At 38.0% G+C, this 19643-nt stretch overlaps 1 protein-coding gene and 1 non-coding gene across 5 annotated transcripts in view; both read right to left on the bottom strand.

Moving 5' to 3' along the window:
* The window catches only part of CEP295 (centrosomal protein 295), a 44099-nt gene that overhangs the window by 1198 nt on the left and 23258 nt on the right, over window positions 1–19643 (bottom strand). For 3 of the 4 annotated variants that reach the window (XM_039718573.1, XM_039718572.1, XM_039718574.1), the window contains exons 17-28: window positions 18863–19084; window positions 13177–13283; window positions 11388–11502; window positions 9528–9761; window positions 7842–8002; window positions 7451–7610; window positions 4576–5204; window positions 3749–3922; window positions 2337–2454; window positions 1382–1585; window positions 722–830; window positions 87–186 (exon numbers count right to left, since the gene is read on the bottom strand). In XM_039718573.1, the coding sequence (XP_039574507.1) occupies window positions 87–186; window positions 722–830; window positions 1382–1585; window positions 2337–2454; window positions 3749–3922; window positions 4576–5204; window positions 7451–7610; window positions 7842–8002; window positions 9528–9761; window positions 11388–11502; window positions 13177–13283; window positions 18863–19084 (2333 nt within the window). The remainder of the gene's footprint in view (window positions 1–86; window positions 187–721; window positions 831–1381; window positions 1586–2336; window positions 2455–3748; window positions 3923–4575; window positions 5205–7450; window positions 7611–7841; window positions 8003–9527; window positions 9762–11387; window positions 11503–13176; window positions 13284–18862; window positions 19085–19643) is intronic. The other variant, XM_039718575.1, reaches the window with a different exon arrangement.
* On the bottom strand, window positions 11762–11844 carry LOC120506794. Its single transcript, XR_005628597.1, has one exon. It is a non-coding gene; the product is annotated as a small nucleolar RNA U2-19 (small nucleolar RNA).

Consider the following 19643-nt stretch of genomic DNA (forward strand, 5'->3'; position numbering starts at 1 on the left):
CATTTCCACATCTCAATTACTTTGACTGGAAGTTCAGTGAAATCAAGACACCAAAGGGCAAGAGGACACTAGCAAACTGTCATCACCTTTTGAAACTCTTTAGCCTTTTCTCTGTTTTTAGCATAAGTTTCTTGCCTTCTTTTTTCTTCATTTCTGATTTTTACTTCTGAAAGCTGATTATAAAGTCTGTAAAAACAGGAAAAAAAATATATCAATGTCTGGGCAGGAAGGAAGTGGCAAAGATGAAGCAGGGTAACAAGCTTAAGGTTTTGCCCTGGCTCAGTTGCTAGCAACTGGAACAATTTGACTGCACTCTCCAGTAATCCAGAACCACTTCAAATTCTTTTTCAGCTGCATCAAACAAACCCTCCCTGCTTGGAGCTGCACTTGTTGCCTTTAACTGCTCCCACGTGCCCAAGTGCAACTGTGAACTTGGCATCAAATTTCATCCCATGTCAGGCATTAAGTGGCACAGCTGCCTCAGCAGGGTGACAGCAGCAGAGTGACCTTCCTCAGTGCCAGCTCTGCAAGGGCGTTTTCCAGCAGGTACCTGCATGAAACACACCTGGCTCCTCTCCCACCTCGTCAGTGTAAAGCAGCTCTGGATCCAGCTGGAAGGCACAGACTGAGCAGCAGCTTTCACAAGCACAGATTAACTACTTTTTTTCTGTTTTTTTTTTTTTTTTTTAATTAAACTTCTCCCACTCGTTTCATGCAATACCTGGATGTACGCTGGTGCATTTCAATTTCTCCAGACTTCCTGTCCTCTGGAGAAGATACTTTCACTTCTCCTACTTTTTTCAACTGATTGGCAAGTGCACCGTTTTTTCCTAGGGGAAAAAAAGAAGCCAAACATATCCTAAATTTAAATCTCTAGTTCAGCTAACTCAAAAGCATGAGAACTTTCCAAAGATTTTTAAATGTCATGACAAGCTAGCAGAATGGAGCAGTAGAGATTACATCCTGAGTTGAAATAAATCCCCCAGTCTCACTCCTGAGGCTGCTGCCTGTGCTTTAGGCCATCCATGGCTCTCCACAGCTGACCTCCAAGTCCCCAGGACCAGGCACTAGAGATGCACCAGTTTGCCAAACACGGCTCTTTGCTGATAAGCAGCTATGGTTTGCAGAGGCACCTTATGATGACCATGGTGGGCTGACTGTGAAATATGAAGAAAGATGAAGAGCCCCCATAAGGGGCTTTACAACACAGGCAGCCAGACAGTGAGGGAAAACAAAGCTCCCTGATTCCCTGAGAAAACAAATTAAAGAATATCCCAGTTTGCAATAGCAAACATGTAGCAAATATAAAATCTATTCTTTGATATGAAACATCAATTGAAGGGATACCTAATGCTGCGTCTTGCCCTCCACATAAACCTACCAGAGAGAAGACCAGATTTCTGTCTGCTTCTTAAATTCTCAGACTTTCCTCCTAGAAGCTTTCTTGCTTCCAGCTTTTCATGTTCTCTTTCCTTATTTTTTATTGCTTCTACTCTTTTCAGAGATTCCTGGATGAAATTCTGCTTTCTTTTTAAAAAAGATTTTTGTAAATGTCCAGGTGTAGCTGCAAACTCCAGCAGCATCACTGTGAAAGAAAAGGAAAAGTCTCCACATCTTTCACTTTTAATAATGAGCAGTAAGTCAAGCATTTCAAGGTTTTTCTAAAATGCTGAGCTTGAGCACTTTTGTAAATGGCACGAGGAGAATGGCATTGAATGATGAGGCACCTTGCAGAACCAGCAGCAGCTCAGACCTATGGAATCCAGTAATGGTCAGCAGGTCTGCCCAGACTAATGCTGTGAGAAATACTGCATCAAAAGCATCTGGATGCATCAGAACATAAGGAAGACTTGACAAGTCATGAACACAATTAAGTTCTGTGAATTCCTGATCTTCACATTACTGCAGCTCATCTTGGACAAAGAAAGTCTGTATTTTACTACTGTTCCATCAGAATAGGAAAAAAGACAATTTTTTGGCTACAGGACATGGGGGACTAACAGAAAATTACAAATAAACAAAGGTACATTCATTATGACACCAAGTCAGAAAATGGCACATATTTTTTCCAAAAGGAAGTCATTACAAAACCAAACAAGTATAGTGGTAGAGACTCTGAAGTTTCATGAGAGAGAACCTGGCCCAAGAAGAGACAAGTCAATGTGACACACACTAAACCTCACTCAAAGATACTACAGACCAAGCCTGAACAGCAGGATGCACTTGCCTAAGTAAAATCAGCTCTAAGTTTTCCAAATGAGAGGTGTATTTTGTTGATGATTTTAATACTAAAAAAATACTTTCTACTTCAGTGTATTGAAGCACCACATAATTACCTGCAGTCTGTTGAGATGGACAGTGACTCTTGTTGGGACTCTGGGCTTTGGGAGAACTGTCAGGCCTTATGAAAGCTGAATAATCTGCATCTGGAGTTAGTGGTAGAAATTCTCTCTCCTGTTTCAAAAGGATCAGTGATTGGATTGGAAATGCTTAACATGTACGACAAATTTGAGTGAAGCAGTACTACTGTACCACTAGCACAGACCCAAATACAAATAAAAGATTTGTTTTTGCCTTTATGCCTGATGCAAAGAAAAATCAGAAACAGATTTTGGTAATAGGCAGGAAAAAGCTGTTTTCTAAATACATTTTAAAACTTGAAAAAACAAAGAACAACACCACCTACCAAAAAACCCAAAACAAACAAACAAACCCCCCCCCCCAAAAAAGGCAACAAAAAAACGCACACCCCACCACCTACCAAAAAAACCCAAAACAAACACTCCCCCCCCAAAAAAAAAAAGCAACAAAAAAACCCACACCCAAAAAAACCCCAAAAAACCCAAAACCTCAAAAACCCCAAAAACATCCATTAAAGACTTTTGCCTACCAGATTTCAATTGTGTGTTCTTAATACAGGTCTGCAAATCCAATTTATTTTCATTTCCTCCTGCTCTCTCCAGTTCTCCCCATCACTCTCTTCCTTCTGGGTCCTTTCCCCCCTTTCCCAGAGGCAGATGACACCCACTGCAGCAGTACAGCCTCCTGCTGCCAACCTCCACCTCACCCATGTATCAGCTACTTGCTAAAAACCCATCTTAGACACTTTCAGGAATTCTCTAGATGGCTCTTGCAATTAGAGCATGATCTAATCTGTTCATCTAACAGACACAGTTCTACATCAGTGCTTCAGCACCAAACTCTGGTCTCATTACAGCCCACCCCTCTGCAGTTTACAAAGCCTTTGCTTTATATAAGCAAGCAGCAAATGAACACCAGAGGTTAATTAAGTGTGGCAGTTACAAAGAGCCGATTCATTTTCCCTCTAACTGCTGCTGCAGTCTGGTATGGCTCCATCCTCACAAGCTGGGGGTTTCTCCTTCTTTTTCCTGTCTAGTTTGTAGTTTTAATTTTATCCCACACTCTCCTTTCATCCAGTTTTCAATTAGTAAGATACAATTCAATCTTGCTAACACCAGCAAGATGGTTTTGTTTATTGCAGCAAGTCTTCCCAAACTATCTAGATCAATGTGACAAGGGAGTGACTCTAAGGAATATCCCAAATTTAGGACCTATTTGATCTGTCTGGAAAACACAACATCAAACCAAGATGATCCAAAGCAATTACAAAACTTGGAGAACCCAACAACCTCTTGTTTTTCAAGAGTGGATTAGCTGCTACAATGGGGCCTCTCCTTATTGTGATTAATACTGAGTTCAAACCAGAATCACATTAGATAATGCTCACCTCAGGATAAACATTACATTCAGGCTGATCCACACATGCTGAGTTATGCATTGCATCCTGCTTAATTTTCTCTTGGTGAGGATGTTCAGTGTCTGATTCTACAATACTGATGTCATTGGAGCTTATCAGAGTGAGCTCAGGTTCTTCCATAATACCATGCCCTGACTCAGTCTCCTAGAAAATAAATTAATCAAGATATCAGTAAGGAAAAAAAGTAAAAACCCAGTATTTTCAGCAATAGCAACAACTGTTGTCAGAAAAAGGAAGCTCATTTAACATACAGAAAAAAGAAAACCTGCCCTAGGCAGTAAATGAAATACAGAAAGAACATTTGTATATCAGAATTTGAAAAACTGAAACAAATAACCCAAAGCAACCAAATAACTACAAAAACTCCCCCTCTCCACAAGTTTAAATTACTTAACTCTAAGGATAACTTTTTTTTAAAGCTACATCAATGCTATTTCTTTAAGTTTGCTTATGCTTTGGCTAATTTATTTACCTCCTTCAGGCTTCCAAATGGAGCCAGGGGCTGTTCAGTGAGGCCCCCATGCCAGTTAACCCAGCTGCATGAGCTCTATCACTTGGTGCTAAGAGAAGGAGATGCAGTAGGGATGCTACAGCTCCTCCAACCATCGTGGGAACCCAGCTCATTTAAACTACTGCTAATTATCTTGTCTAGAAGAAGAAGTAGGGCAAAACTCCAGGAAACAGGAACTAGAACTGTAAAATCAACATCTGCCAAGCTTTCAGATATTAAAGGTCTAACACAACTTTATGCAACAACAAAGTTGTTTTTTGCTTTTGGGGAAATCTGTTCAACTCACCCAGACTGGAACATGACATGAGCTTCTGGGCAAAGGATTTTCATGTCCTTGGAATAAAGAACTGTTCTGCCCAACAGTGTGCAAATCCATGTCTGAGTCTTCCAAGTTGGTTTCTCTGAGAACCCTCAGAGATTCTTGTCCTTCTGGAAAGCTTTGATCTGGCTCCTTTATATCCATATTGCACTGAGAATGCAGCTCCACAGCTTTATTTACTTCATCTACAGGAACTGATTTTTCAGGAAGCTTCACATACTTCTTATCAAATGCCTCCAAAGGTAATTTTTCAGAAGACACAGTCTCTTTTACTGACTGCTGAGGGAAAGATTCATCCATTGTAACTGGTACAGGATCTAGTTGATAAAATGATTTTGGCTCTTCCAGGTGAATCAGACTTTCATTCTGCAGATCTTCCACTGAACCCTGGAGATTAATACATCCCATACTTCTTGACAGCTCTTCATATCCACTTGCAGGTGTAATACAGCTCTCATTGCCTCTGTTTTTCATTCCAGGGGGTTGTTCAAAAGGTCTCTGTGACACAATGTTCATATCCCCTGGCTGATCAGCATTCTGACAGTCATCACTCAGAGTAGATTCTAATTGCAGTGGGTGAAAAGATTCTTCAGATCCTGTTTCAAAAATTGTCAGAAGTCAAACTTCTTGCTAGCAAAACAGAATTTCCACTTTAAGTATCTCTATAAGAAGACTTTTCAGTAATGTACACCAAGAAGTCTAGTAAAAAGGGAACTTAAAAGACTGCTGAAGTTTCCTCAAACATAATGCCATTAACGTTACAGAAAATTATTCCATCACTGTACACAACTCTCTATAAGAAGACTTTTCAGTAATGTATACCAAGAAGTCTAGTAAAAAGGGAACATTTTGTTTAAAAGACTGCTGAAGTTTCCTCAAACATAATGCCATTAACGTTACAGAAAATTATTCCATCACTGTACACAAAACTTCAAGAAACAACACTTCTTGCTGTTTTTAGAATATGTTCAGGGATGGACTTTGTGATGGTGCTGACATAACTACATTGGAAGCCAGAACATTTTACAGCTTATACTCTGTAAATGGAAGTCCTCTGAGTCTCTTTTGGGCCTGCAACAAAGTCTCTAAACCAGAAAGAAAACGATCCAAAACACCACTGCTTGCATAGAAAATCTTCAAAGTAGAAAGCAACATTCAAACTGGAACAGAGACTACTGCTCCTACAAGGTACACTACTGCACCCTGAATTATCTTTCTTTATCAGAGCATAGAAGTCAAGACAACCTTTTTCCCCAGAAGAGGATGGGCTGGGGAAGAGAAAGACTGGGTATCAACATTAATTACTGTGGAGGCATTTCAGCAGACCAGCATGAGCCAAACAGACAACAGTGTTGTTTAAATCACTTTTTTTTGTCCTAAGTTTGCTAAAATCGCTTAAACAGACTCCAGCATTGTGCTATCACTAGGCTTTTTTTACACATGGAAAGTGCCACAGAAACCTTTAATGGATTCCTTTAGACATTTTTTTGCATTCTTTGATACACAGAGAATATCTAGTTTTACATGTATAAAGAATATTGCTGCTGATAAACAGCTGACAATAATGGGGAGGGGAGAATTACACTCCAACATCAGCCATCAACAGAAAATTCTCTGGATGATGCACTTGCATATCAGCCTTCATTGAACAATCAATCCCAAACAGTTTTTACTTGCTTAGCCTGTTCCTTTTGTTATTTTCCCCCTCTTTTTAAAGCACAACAATAATTGGTTTGGGATTATAAAACCACTTAAGAGATGGGAAGATTTTGCAGTTAAACCACAAAGATTCTGTCTAAAGCAATTTAGAAACAGAATGGTTTGAAGTTAGAATGGAGCTTCCTAAATCCTATTTGCTGTGATCAATCACAACATCTTGAAATGTCAACCTCTTCTAGCATTTTTTATTACTTTGCAAGTCACAAATATAACTGACCAATAACATTTACACTGTAACTACATCTATTACTTGATTTTTGTGTAATTATATACACTTCTTGTTACTGTTCAGCTGTTTGCTGGAGCATCTGGAAACACTGGAACACCTGATTCTTGCTCCAGAAATATTTAGATTACTACTAACTGCATTTGGAATTTTTAGAATTTAGAATAACATGAAATATCAAGTTAATTTAATTTAAACTTCAAAATATCACAAAATAGTTTTCCTGCTACCTGCTATAAAGGTGCAGTTAACTAAATCACAGACTTCCAATCCACTAAATTAATTATAACACTGTAGCTCAAAAGTTGCTGTGGTATCCTCCACTTTATTGTGAAGAGAGACAAGGCAGTTCTGTAATCAAACCAAGTATCACAGTGTACAGAATTCTGCTGTGACTTAACAGTGGGAAAGGGAAATGGAATTGTTTCTTGAAGAACACAGTGTATATAAAAGACAAATGACTCAGTTCAGAGAGACGCTAACACATGAACAAAATTTTAATCAATTTTTGGAACCTCCTTACCTTACTCAAACTTACAAAGTAATGGATGTACATTAACAAATACTTGAAAAAGGACAGTTTCAGCCAGAGTTGATATTTCTTTGCTATCCAAATCACCACAGAAGGAATAAGTAACATAATATCCATTACAGTGACTTGAATACTTGATCTGCTTTTGTATGACAGTCATAACTGCTTAAGAAATGAACTTTAAAAATTTTAGGAATTCTACCATTAAAGGTGGTGGAGGAGACTGTGTGAGAGAGTGCAGTGGAGTTAAGACATTTCAAAGCAGGGCTCAGAGAAGCGAGATCTGTCCCCATTTCAAATCCACACTAAGGGCTGCTATTTATACACTGGCACAAAGCTGATTTTGAAAACAACACTGAACATACCTGGAGTAACATTTTCTCTAACCAATCCTTCTTCTGATGAGATGTTTTGCCCACTTTTTTCAAGACTAGAAGGAAGACTGCTTCTTTGTCCATTTAGACCAGCGTTTTCCTCATCTAGAAATGTAGACACATCTGGACTTCCTGTTAAAAGTTCCGAAGTCTAGTGGCATAAAAAAAAATTTAATTTAAGATTCATTTTCTCAGAAATACGAAGGATAAAAAGAAAAAGGTAGTTTTTGATTTTTGGGTCATGTTTCTGCTACAACTAGCAATCTACATATATAAGAAATAACTGTGTTTTTTTCTAAATAGTATAGGGGCCAAACATTTAAATCTTACAAAAATCTTCAGCCAAAGCATTTCCTCCACCATAGTTTTTTTTCTGCAGTACCTTGATAAAATCTTTACTGTGTTGGGAAATTCTGTATTGAGAACAGGATGAGGATGATGATGTATCAAAGTCAACAGTTGGTTCCAAAGGCTGAAAGATCTGGTGATGGAAATTTGGAAAAGGTCCCTCCATTTCAGGAAAACAGAGTTCAGTTGCTAGAGCTATAAGAGAAAAGGTTATTTTAAAAATAAACAAACACCACCCACACCCCCAAAACCAAAATAAAAACAAACAAAAAAATCCACCCCAAACAATGGACATACCACGAGTTGTTTCTATATACAATAAATAAAGCCTACAGAATTCTGCAGGTATACAAATACCAGCTGAAAAACAAAATCCTTACAGCATCCAATTCTTTGACACAATGCAGCTATAAAAAGCAATAAGAAAATGCTACCTGATTCAATTTTATTATTCTTTAAATGAAAAGGTGAAGTCTGTAAGCTTTCTGTTCAGCTCTTGTGAGACTGCCTCAGAAGTAGCGAGGGTTTCTCAGTACAAAACTCACAACAGAAGACCAATGAAGAGCTACAAGGATGATTAGAGGATGGATGTAGCACATGATGTTCAAAGAGCAGCTAAGTAACTAGTTTGTTCAATCTTAAAAGAAGAACTGGGGGTGTGAGGGAAGTGGTACAAAAAATGTCTGCTGTCTACTAACTTTGAAGAGGTACAGTACAGAGAATCCTAGAATGGTCTGGGTTGGAAGGGACCTTAAACATCATCTAGTTCCAAACCCCTTGCTATGGGACACCTTCCACTTGACCAGTTACTCCAAGCCCCATCCAACCTGGCCTTGAACACTTGCAGAAATGGCGCATCCACAACTTTTCTGGGCAACCTGTACCAGTGCCTCAACACCCTCACTATGATTGATTTTGTCCTAGTATTTAATCTGAATCTGTTCTCTGTCAGTTTACAGAAAATGCAGTCTCCTTGAACACACAAGAAAAGAAGAAAAAAACAAAAACAAGGAAAGAAGAAAGTTAGTAAAATGTTGCTTGATGGTATAGAATCTTTGTCCTTGGAGATACTCAGAACTTGCGTGGACGAGCCCTTTAGCAATCTGGTCTAAGTTGGCTCTGCTGTGAGCAAGAAGGAGAATTTGGGTCACATAACTAGAAGGTTCTTCCCGGTCTAGATTAATCTATAATTATAGGATTTGAGGTTTTCAAACATTCCAGGAAGAAATTGTTTGAATTAAATGTTCATGATAGCTAATAATGATGTACTTAATTTTCTATATTTTGAATTGCTACATTTTTCTAGAGAGCATAAAACTCCCACCAGCCAGTCAATCAGTTTCACCAACTATGTGATGACCCCTGTGAACAATGAAGTATTATACAGTATTTCTATACCCTCCTGAAGTGAAAGCTGTGCATAAACAAGTGACAAAAATGGCACAAGTAGCCAGCACCCCAGCCACAGTGGCAGGAAGCTGCATGGAACTGACAGAGACCTTGTCAGTCCTTTTTTTCCTGCACTAGATAATCTTTGAGAACATATATTCAACACCAAGCTCCAAGAACAACAAAGTATTGAATCCTTGCACGCAGAATCCTTACGGACTTTAAAATGTCAATGGAATGTAAATAATACAGACCAACGCCTAACATGGAGCAAGCTCCTCATTCTGTATGATCAGAGAGCAGCACAAAAATGCTATAAAATAATGAACACCTTGGAAACGTGCACTGTCCTCTGAGCAAGAGCTCAAGTTCCCAGTAGATCTCCCCAAGATCTGCTGTATCTGGTTTTCTTTATAAAAGCACATTTCTCCTTCAGACAACTGACTTTCAGATGCTCCAGACGAATGCTCCTGCCTCCGCTGCAAGGTAAAAGGAAGCGAGGAGTTCCGAGGGTGGCTTCCTGTTTCTCTCAAAATTCCATCTTCTCTACCATCAGAAGACAATCCTGAAATAGTAAGTTAGATGTTCACAGTTTTGCATACAAATCACTGACATTATAATTCGAAAAGACAGTGCTTGGTATCCTGAAATATTCATAAAGAGTTCTGGGGTTTTGTTTCTTTAACTGTCTTCTGTCAACGCTCCTACAAACCTCACCAGACATTTTCACAAATGCAAGTTGCTAATATCCAATTAGGGAACAGTCAGTACACAGCACTTTTACAGCTCAGCACTTGTACAGAATGTAGACTTAGGAAATACTGAAATAAAATCAGAAAATAATCCATACTGCTATTTTATGCTACCTAGCACATCTTTACCACCTACTGCATATAAATGTGTCAATCCTTTCATGTGATTTTGAATATCTTCATGACACCCCACAGTAGTTTTATTCGTGATCGAACAGAAATTGCTTTATACCAACACTAGAAATCCAAGGGATCAAGACAACCAAAATCTACTCCTAAACAGTACACTAACCCTTATTTATCCACAAGCTTACAGAAGAACTGCACAAAGCTACCAGAAAAGGTCATTACTAAGCACTGAGTGTATGGTGAAGACACAGCTACACTTGAAAAATTTATTTAGTCAAATAACTTCTGGTGTTTTTCTTCATGAAAACTTCTGGTATTTTTCTTTCACAACTAAAAAAAGAATAGAGAAGAAAAATTACAATAAACTTTTCTTAGAAATGAAAGCTTGAGCTTTCTTACATCAATAAAACACAGATGTGTCACTTGAGTTATAAGGTTTACTACTCAAAATAACATCTGTTTGAAACATTAGGGTTAAAATAAAATTTAACCCTATGTTATTAAACTCTAATGAAATTTTGCCCATTGAAATCTCAGGCTGTAAAAACTGTAATCTTCAAAAATTGATTTACAAACATGGAATAACACATATACATATGTTTCTTAAGAAATCACACACATGTCAGAATAACTCAATATTAAGCCTCGAAGTAAGTAAATCCAAGGGCCACTAATCAATTTCAAACTCACTTCCATGTTCACGAATAAAAATGTCAAGAGCACTTATGTATATATTATAAAGGAATTGGTTTTGATTTTATGAAAAACTAACAACAACAAGAGACAGACTACAGACAAAAAACTAGTAAGAACACATACTTCCCAGAAAATTATTAGAAGTCAATATGGCATTCAAATTATATTTTCACAAATAAGTCATTAAGAATTACTGTGGTGACAAGCAGATACTGGAACAAGTCTCTTAACAGCAAGACAATCATAGCTCTGCAATAACCCATGATATATATTGATTAGGAAACTTTTATCAGTGTATCATTTTGAAGATAATTTTTAAAACAAAAATTGCCACTTGAAAGCTGCTAGCATTACAGTTGCGTAATAAAACTCAACATATCCTTTGCCAAAGCAGATGCATAATAATATTAAATTATCATAAAAGTAAGAAATCATGAGCACCTAAGAAAACAGACTGGTTATACTCAACTTTGTAAGATGCATTAATCAACCTTCGGTGAAGTTTGACATAAGCTTATTTCAGAAGAACTTATGTTTGGTGAGTTAGACCCATTCTGCCATAAAATTAAACCACAATTTTCCTTTTACAAGAACAACAAAACCTGAACACTCACCGGTGTCAAGGGGGCTTGCATTCAACCTTTCACTGGTTGAAAAGGTGCCAGTGGAAACTGTTGAAGTTCCATCACAGGGTATTCGTTGCATGGAAGCCTCTGAACCTGGCACTTCCTAGGATAAAGCAACACACCTATGACCATGTTCACATGTTCAGAAGTAAAGCTTTAAACCCACACATTTGATCCTGAGCTCAGTTCAAGTGTAGGAGCCTTCATGTTTTGCACAGTCAGGCAAATATAGATTCATCCTTGCTCAGTACAACACATTCACACCCCATGTCCCAGGCACATCACCCCCCAACAGCCCCCTCCCCACCTCTGTCTCTCTCATGTACACACACACATACACACACTCACTCTTATATAAAGCCTCTCAGAACTGCATACAAATCATGACACTGGAAGATAAAACAATCTTCTGGTGGTCAGATTTGGCTATTTCTCATCACAGACCCACTTCAGTTGAATTGTGGATCTCAGAGGGACATACATGCAAACACTGAAAACTCAAGAACTTACAAGTATTTCCAATATTGAGCTTTTTGCATACAGGAGACTTAAAATCTAATTCTAATTAAATTAAACTAAAATATACAAAACCTTCTAAAGCATTATTTTCTTTAATTTTAAGGTAAGCTCTACAAAGTCATGAAGCAGATAATGAGCTTTTTTGTACTTCAGAATTTTGAAGAATTAGATGTGAACAGTTCTTCTCAAACTCTGACTTAAAATGTGCCCTAAGAAAATAAAAAATCTAGGAAACTCTTCTGCTACATTTCTAATATAGATTACGTACTAATATATATATGTATATGTGTGTATTTAATATACACATGCAGAACATTTACATCCCAAGGTACATTCATATATCCATGTCACATGCAGAATGTTTTAAATACTGTTTTAATCTGCTACCAAAATGATGGAATCCTTGAGGGAGCAAAAGGAGGGACTGGTGCTAGTTCTGGCAAGGCTTTTAACACTCCCATAATATTCTATGATCCCAGTTTGGATGTTGCAATTTGGATGGATGGACAGTAAGAAGGGTAAAAACCTGGCTGGATAATCAGGCTCAGAAGTCAGTGACTGAAGGGTTATACACTGTTTGAGGGAGCGAAAGGAGGGACTGGTGCTAGTTTTGGCAAGGCTTTTAACATCCAAACTGGGATCATTCTATGATCCCAGTTTGGATGTTGCAATTTGGATGGATGGACAGTAAGAAGGGTAAAAACCTGGCTGGATAATCAGGCTCAGAAGTCAGTGACTGAAGGGTTATACACTGTGGAGGTGGGGAAAAAGTACACAGGGCTCTGTCTTTGGCAATGACCCAGAGGAGGTGACACCACACTTTTATCAAATTTGCAGATACATTAAGGCAGGAAGAGCATCCCATGCACTGAACAGCAGTGCTGGTATCCAGAAGGACCTCTGAGGCTGCCTCTACAGGAATGGTATGAAGCTCAGCAAGGGCAAAGTCCAGCACCTGGGAAGGATGAAGGCAGAGCACCAGTCCCAGCTGGGCCTGTCTGGGGAGCAGCACCATAGAAAAGGAGTCTCAGCAAGCTGAGTGTAAGCCCATGGTGTGCCCTGCCTGAGGAGCAACAGCATCCCATGCTGTATGAACAGGAACAGAGCCAGAAGATGCATCACAGTGGTTCTCTCTTTACTTGGTGCTTGTTTTACTGCTGCATCTAGAATAGTGCACCCACTCTCAGTCACCCAATGAGAAAGACACATTACATCACAAAAAAAGAGTGAGTTATATGATTATTTTGTTATGACCAACCGTATTATCAAGCCTGAATGATGGTCTGGAACTTGTTCTAAGTCTCTCTCCACCTTCAGCAGCAACAGCTGGTGAATCTTGAGACACTTGAGAATCCTGGGACTGGGCTGAACACAAAAGTAACAGAAGCAATAAGGAACAAAAAGCCATTTTTGAGTTCCTAGTGAGCAATGCACAGCAGAGGGCAGTAACACTCCACTGCTGCTGGCCTCACTCTTCGGGCACTGATTCTGCCTGTCCTTAACCACTTTCACCTACACAACAGTTTTTGCTGCACCATACCACCAATTTCAACAGTGACCTGTGGTCCTTGACACGCCTTCCTATAATTTCTAATTACCACAGAGCAGGCAGGAAGAGCTCAAAATTCATGTTTTGGCTTAGCAGAATGAAATGTGGCTTTGTGTTATCACAATAATTTCACTGGAGTGGGGGAATCCTTCACAATCTACCATTACAGTGATTACAAAGAAAAGCAGACATTCTAAGTGAATCAGAGAAACCAGAAGAACTGAATTGCTTAACTAAAGCATGACTAATACCACAGAACTGAATCACTTTTGCCATAATGCTCTTACACATAAAGTAAGTAAGATCAGTATCTGTGCAAAAAAAAATCACCACGGAAGCACCCAAAAAATGCAATTTCTGCATTCAGTACTGATAAACACCTTCAAAGTTTAATAATTCTATGATTATAAATTAATTGTCACAAACAAATATATATTCTTATTTCCAGTATAGTTTTCAAGAAAGAAGTACTAAGTATGAAACTGAAATTAAACACAGGTGAAGTAGGCATGTTTTCTCCCAATTCTAAAAAGGCTGCTAATGACAGACATTTCAAATGCCCAGCTTTTATAAGACTCTCTACTTAGGCAGATCTAACTTTTCTGAATGCTAACACTAGTTTGTACTTTGTATATGCTGAAGCTCAGCTTCTTACCAGATGGCAAACTCTGGTTGTTCTAATTCATACTATCAAAAAAGGGAGATGTTTCCTCTGTAAAGCAACAGCAGTGATGGATTGATGTGATATGACAATAATAAGATTGTGTTCTCAATAAATATGAAACATTGTGAAACTCATTTCAAGGAGAGGAAAAAAAAATCCAAGATTTCTTACAGCCACTATTACCCAGCAGACATCAAGGAGAAAGTACAAAACATAAATGAAATACATCCAAAACATGTTTATTTAGAGATCAGGTACTCAGCTCAAGTCTCCTCCTCTTCCTTGGAGCAAGATACAGGAGACAGAGAGTCCTGGAAATGAGCTAGGCCTTCAAGAAAATTCCTTGAAGAAGCATGAAAACTGCAATCATCTAATCAATTGCTATTTAAATATCTCCATAGGAGAAAAAATGCACAGCACAAAAGATTACTAAACTTAAAGTAATAACAAGAAGCACTGTCTAGAAATGGCTGTCAGACGTTCAGCAACAAGAAATAGTTTATTTTAAAATGTAATAAAAAAGTAAATGCTGGAACAAGCTACCACATAATTCTCCATTTCTTGATACCTTTCCATCAACATTAGAGATACTTTTCTAAAAGAAGTTATTTTATTTTCTCTAGAATACCACCATGACAGGCAGTAATTCAGGATACACTAGAGATGAGATTCAAGCATTTAATAATCTCTTGTATATAAATTCTGTGGACAGCTATGTTACAAATATTTTATTACTGAACTGTAATAACCTGCACTGTTCTTGTGATATTAATACCAGGGATGAACAGTACCAATTTCATGCTATAAACCAAATTATTTAATTAAAACTCCATGCTCATATCTCATGACTTTATTATATTAATATCTGTAAAAATCCTGTATTTGGTGATTCATAAAGGAAGGTTTTTCAGGCTTCTCTCCCTCCTCTAAAATAATAGTGCAAGGTTCTTGTTCCTTACAGCATCCTGACATTGACATGGGACTTTAATGTTTTAACTCTCTGGCCATCACAATGTCACGAAGAATTTGTATTTAAAAGCTGAATCTGTAATATCCCAAATGCTTCTTTTTTTTCCCCAGGAGAAATGGCAGTAAAACAGCAACAATTATTTTAGGGTGCAATTTGAAAGACAAATGACAGAAAATGAAACCACTCTGTTAAGACAATATAAAAACAGGGATTAGTCCAAATCCAGCCATGTAGACTAACAAAGAAACAAACAAAGGCTAAACTGGTAATGGAAAAGACAGTCTGTTGAAATGCCAAATTATAGACAACTATCTGTGATTTCTAAAGATAAACTGAAATCTTAGGTCAGCCTGGATCACAAAATAAATCTTGGAATAACTTCCCTGTACAGAGTAGCAACACATGAAGGTAATCCCATGTGGAACACTGCTCAAGGGAACCACTGGATATACAGAGAGACAAGCCTGATGATGTATCCTCAAGGAACACTGTGGAAGAGGTGTAGGTATCAAACCTAGTCACTGCTTGCAGGCTGACTTCCTAAGGAAATCAGGTTTATCCTATCAAACTGCCTGTCTCATCTGCAGGGTTACTCTGTAATTCCCTATTAACAGTTTGAATTCTATCGGCCCATTCTAACCAAATAGGATTGGAAAGAACATCAAGTGTGCAAAGTTCCCAACTCATCCTATCAATGCATCAGTGAGGTGTAAAAGAGCAACTCAGATTTCAGACTGTCTGGTGGTACTCAATGCAGCATCACTTCAGCAGTTACCTGTCCTCTGGCTGCAACCAGCTGATCAGTTTGTGTAGCACTTGCAGCCACTCAGTACTGAGCACAGGAATCCATGCCCCCTAACCACAAGCAGTCCTTAAGACCCATTTTACAGACATGGCTGCCTTTACATTTGAGAGGCAAATTATATAGGCAGCTAATTACAGACTTTTAAAAAAAAAACTGCCTGTTACCCAAGGCAACTCTCCTATCAAAGGAAACTCACCTCTTTTGATAATGCATCTGCAAAAAGCAGACTTACCAACTTTCTCTTTTTATCTTTTATTTCTGATTTGAAAAAGCATGTAAGCAGTGACTAAGGATTTGTACACATCTAGTAAATTTGAGAGGCAAATTACATAGGCAGCTAATTACAGACTTTTCAAAAAAAACTGCCTGTTACCCAAGGCAACTCTCCTATCAAAGGAAACTCACCTCTGTTGATAATGCATCTGCAGAAAGCAGACTTACCAACTTTCTCTTTTCATTTTTTATTTCTGATTTGAAAAAGCATGTAAGCAGTGACTAAGGATTTGTACACATCTAGTAATTCTGTAATCATGAAAGCAGTACAGCTCCTAAGTTGTAAAGACTTACATTATTTGGTCAAAGGTTCAAACCAGCAAACTCCTAAGTTGTAAAGACATTATTTGGTCAAAGGTTCAAACCAGCAAGAACATAACTTCAAAGAACAAGGTCAAGGAGCACACAAAGCACTCAATTGCTCTTACCTGTAGAGATACAATTACATCTTGAAAACATGAAAAAAATGCAAACATGTTCTGGTAAGAATCAAGTAGCAAAAAATATTTAAAAACCAAATTGAATAAAAAAAACCATAAGCAACAACCTCAAATGAACCTTAACTCTGTATTTCAAGTGCAAGGGACTGTAGATTTTCTTGCTGAAATACCACACCTAGTTACTGAAAGTACCAGAGAGCCTCACAGCCTACATGTTTTCAAGATTATTGCTGGCACTTTTGGTTGCTGAGCTGCTCAAGAGGGCAATCCTCTTAAACACATAATGACAGAAAGCTTTGGGTTTTTTTCTTTTAATATAGATGTTCACATAAAGTTTCCTAATCCTCTTACATAAACTATTGCATTGTTCATATACAATAGTCTATAATGTAAAAAAGCACTACACCAAGATATATTAATTTAGTAACAGCTGCTCTAGCAACAGTTCTACAACTTACTCAGAAAAATACAAGTCTTTTCTCCAAATATTGTTAAAAGACAAAATGCTTTCATGATAATTGAAGTTCAAAGATAGATATACTTCAAAAGGGTCATTCTGAGAAATAAAGAAACAGCTGAAGGAAAATGAGCTTATATGTACTTATTCTAAACAAATTTCAAGGAAATTCAATTGAATTGGAAATGATGTCTCAATGCAAATGAAATGAAAAATTAAAGCTTAGGGCCAGTGATGAAATTTCTAGCAAAACCAGGACATGCATACTACATAGCTGTATTGCTTGTAACAACAGGCATATGAAAGCTGCCAAGTTTGAGAACTCCTCTGCAGCTCCAATAATATTTTAGATGGATACTGAAAACTGTACTGTAATAAGCTTCAAATTGCGTTAGTGAATGTTTTACAAACTAGTTATCTTTTTTATTTTATAATGCCAGTCAAGCTACCCATAATATGCCTAGTAGGTTTCAATGACCCTGCAAAACAATTATTTTGAACATTCACAAAACTTTCTAACAAAAACTTTTCTCGTGATAACCAAAACAACTTGTTTTATTTCATGGAATCAGAATAACTCTGCCACCTATGAACATGGCCTATCCTGAAAGGTGTTCTTGTTCAATAAAAGCTCTTCACAGACAGACATGCATAGAGCTAAAGCAGTCCTTACAGTACTACATTGCTGCTCTTTTTGACATATTCAGTGGAGCATGTGAAAAGCCTATGATGGCTACTAGAAAAGGTCAAAGCAGAATGGACCCCTCTTGAATACTGGCTATGCACAGACTTTTCCTGGACAGGAGAGCTGTCACAGCTACTTGAGAATGCCAGGTGTCTGGCTCAGCTCTAGCATTGTGTTAGTCTCACAAGCTGAGAGTCAAGGCTAATGCACTGTGAGCTTACAACTTCCTAATTAAATAGAAATGGCAGATACAAAGTAATTACCTGACACTAAACAAGGCAATAGGACACAAGGAAATTGAATGAAGCTGCATAAGCGCAAGCTCAGATTGGACATTAGGAAAAGGTTTTTCACTGAGAGGGTGGTTGGTCATTGGGACACACTCCCAGGGAAGTGATCATAGCACTAAGGCCATCAGAGCTCAAGGAGCAACTGGGCAGGGGTTTAGTTTTAGGTAATCCTGGGAGAAGCAGGGAGTCAGACTCAATGAACCTTATAGGTCTTTAAATTTGAAATATTCTACAATTCTCAATTTCTGTGTCTGTCACACCTAAGACGTGATTCTTTCAAAGTGTTTTTGAGCTGACGATGACTTCAGCCTTCTATTTTTCATCTCAACCATATTTTTAAGTAATTTCTTATACACACTGATCTTTCAGTGGATGTCTACATCAACACATTAACACTCCAGAGGTCTTTTTAAGCACTGATTTCCTTTGTATCAATGCAAGAATCACTGGGTACTGAATCCGGAACAACGGGGTCTGCCCAAAATAGGTTCCCACCTGGAATACCTACAAACCTTTACAATTCTAAAGGTTACAGGTCAAAAGCACATGCCCTGGACAAGAAACTGCTGACCAGCAACGAAGTGTCCTGCAATGCGGACAGGTTACCAGAATGGTAAAGGATCACAAAAACCCAATAGATAAAAACTCATTCATTCTGAAACAAGTGCTTCTTGAAACATCCTTTTTTACACTCAAAACCCAACAGCATTAAATAACCCTGCATGTTCTTTAACAGATCATATTCTACAAATAAAGAGCAGCAAAATCAGCAATGCTGAATGGCGTTCTTGAAGGGAGAGGATTTCCTCACCTGAATCACATGAAGTTTCAGCAGCCATCATCAGCAACTCTTGTAATAATCTTCCTGATGGACTACTTTGCCTTGGACTTCCATTGGAGGCTTTTCCTTCATAATGTGTTATGCCCAAAGGAAAGGCATCTTCACGAAGAGCATGACTGTGATGTTTCACACATGCAAACTCCCCAGAGGTTGAAACCTGAGAAGTTTCTCCAGTACCACCATCTGTTTTACCTGAATTGAAAACAGATGTAGGAAGTTTAGGTATAAAAAGGAAGTGTTTTGCACTTCATGAGGAACATTGTGATGCACATTCTATTCTACAGAAATAAACTGATGAATTTGTATGGTCTCCATTTTAATGAATTTAGCCATATCACACCAGTCTATACATTATACAGGCTGAAAGATTAGACAGGTCATAGACTTCTCAAAAACTAATTCCTAACTCCATCAAAGTATTTCTCAAAAAAAATCTCAAACAATTTTTTTTTGAGCAAATCCAAGAAAACTTGCAGTAACTTCTCCAGATCCAGAGGCAATACAACTTCTCTACTCTGGTTTAAAGATTTCTTTCTCTAAAATGCAGCCCACAAAACAGCCCTTTCTGGCCACCCAATCCAATAAAATCTCAAGTTTTTACTGCCTACTGCTACTATAAGAATTAATCACCTATGGATCATAACAGTATTATACAGCTAAGTGTTAAGTTACTAAGCAAAGTGCTTTTGAGAACATAAATATATTCTTCCATCAAAACCTTCCCCAACAGAACTTGCTATCTAATCAAGAT

The sequence above is a fragment of the Passer montanus genome, unplaced genomic scaffold (genome assembly GCF_014805655.1).
Source record: "Passer montanus isolate IOZ18808 unplaced genomic scaffold, ASM1480565v1 scaffold4, whole genome shotgun sequence".
Lineage (NCBI taxonomy): Eukaryota > Metazoa > Chordata > Aves > Passeriformes > Passeridae > Passer > Passer montanus.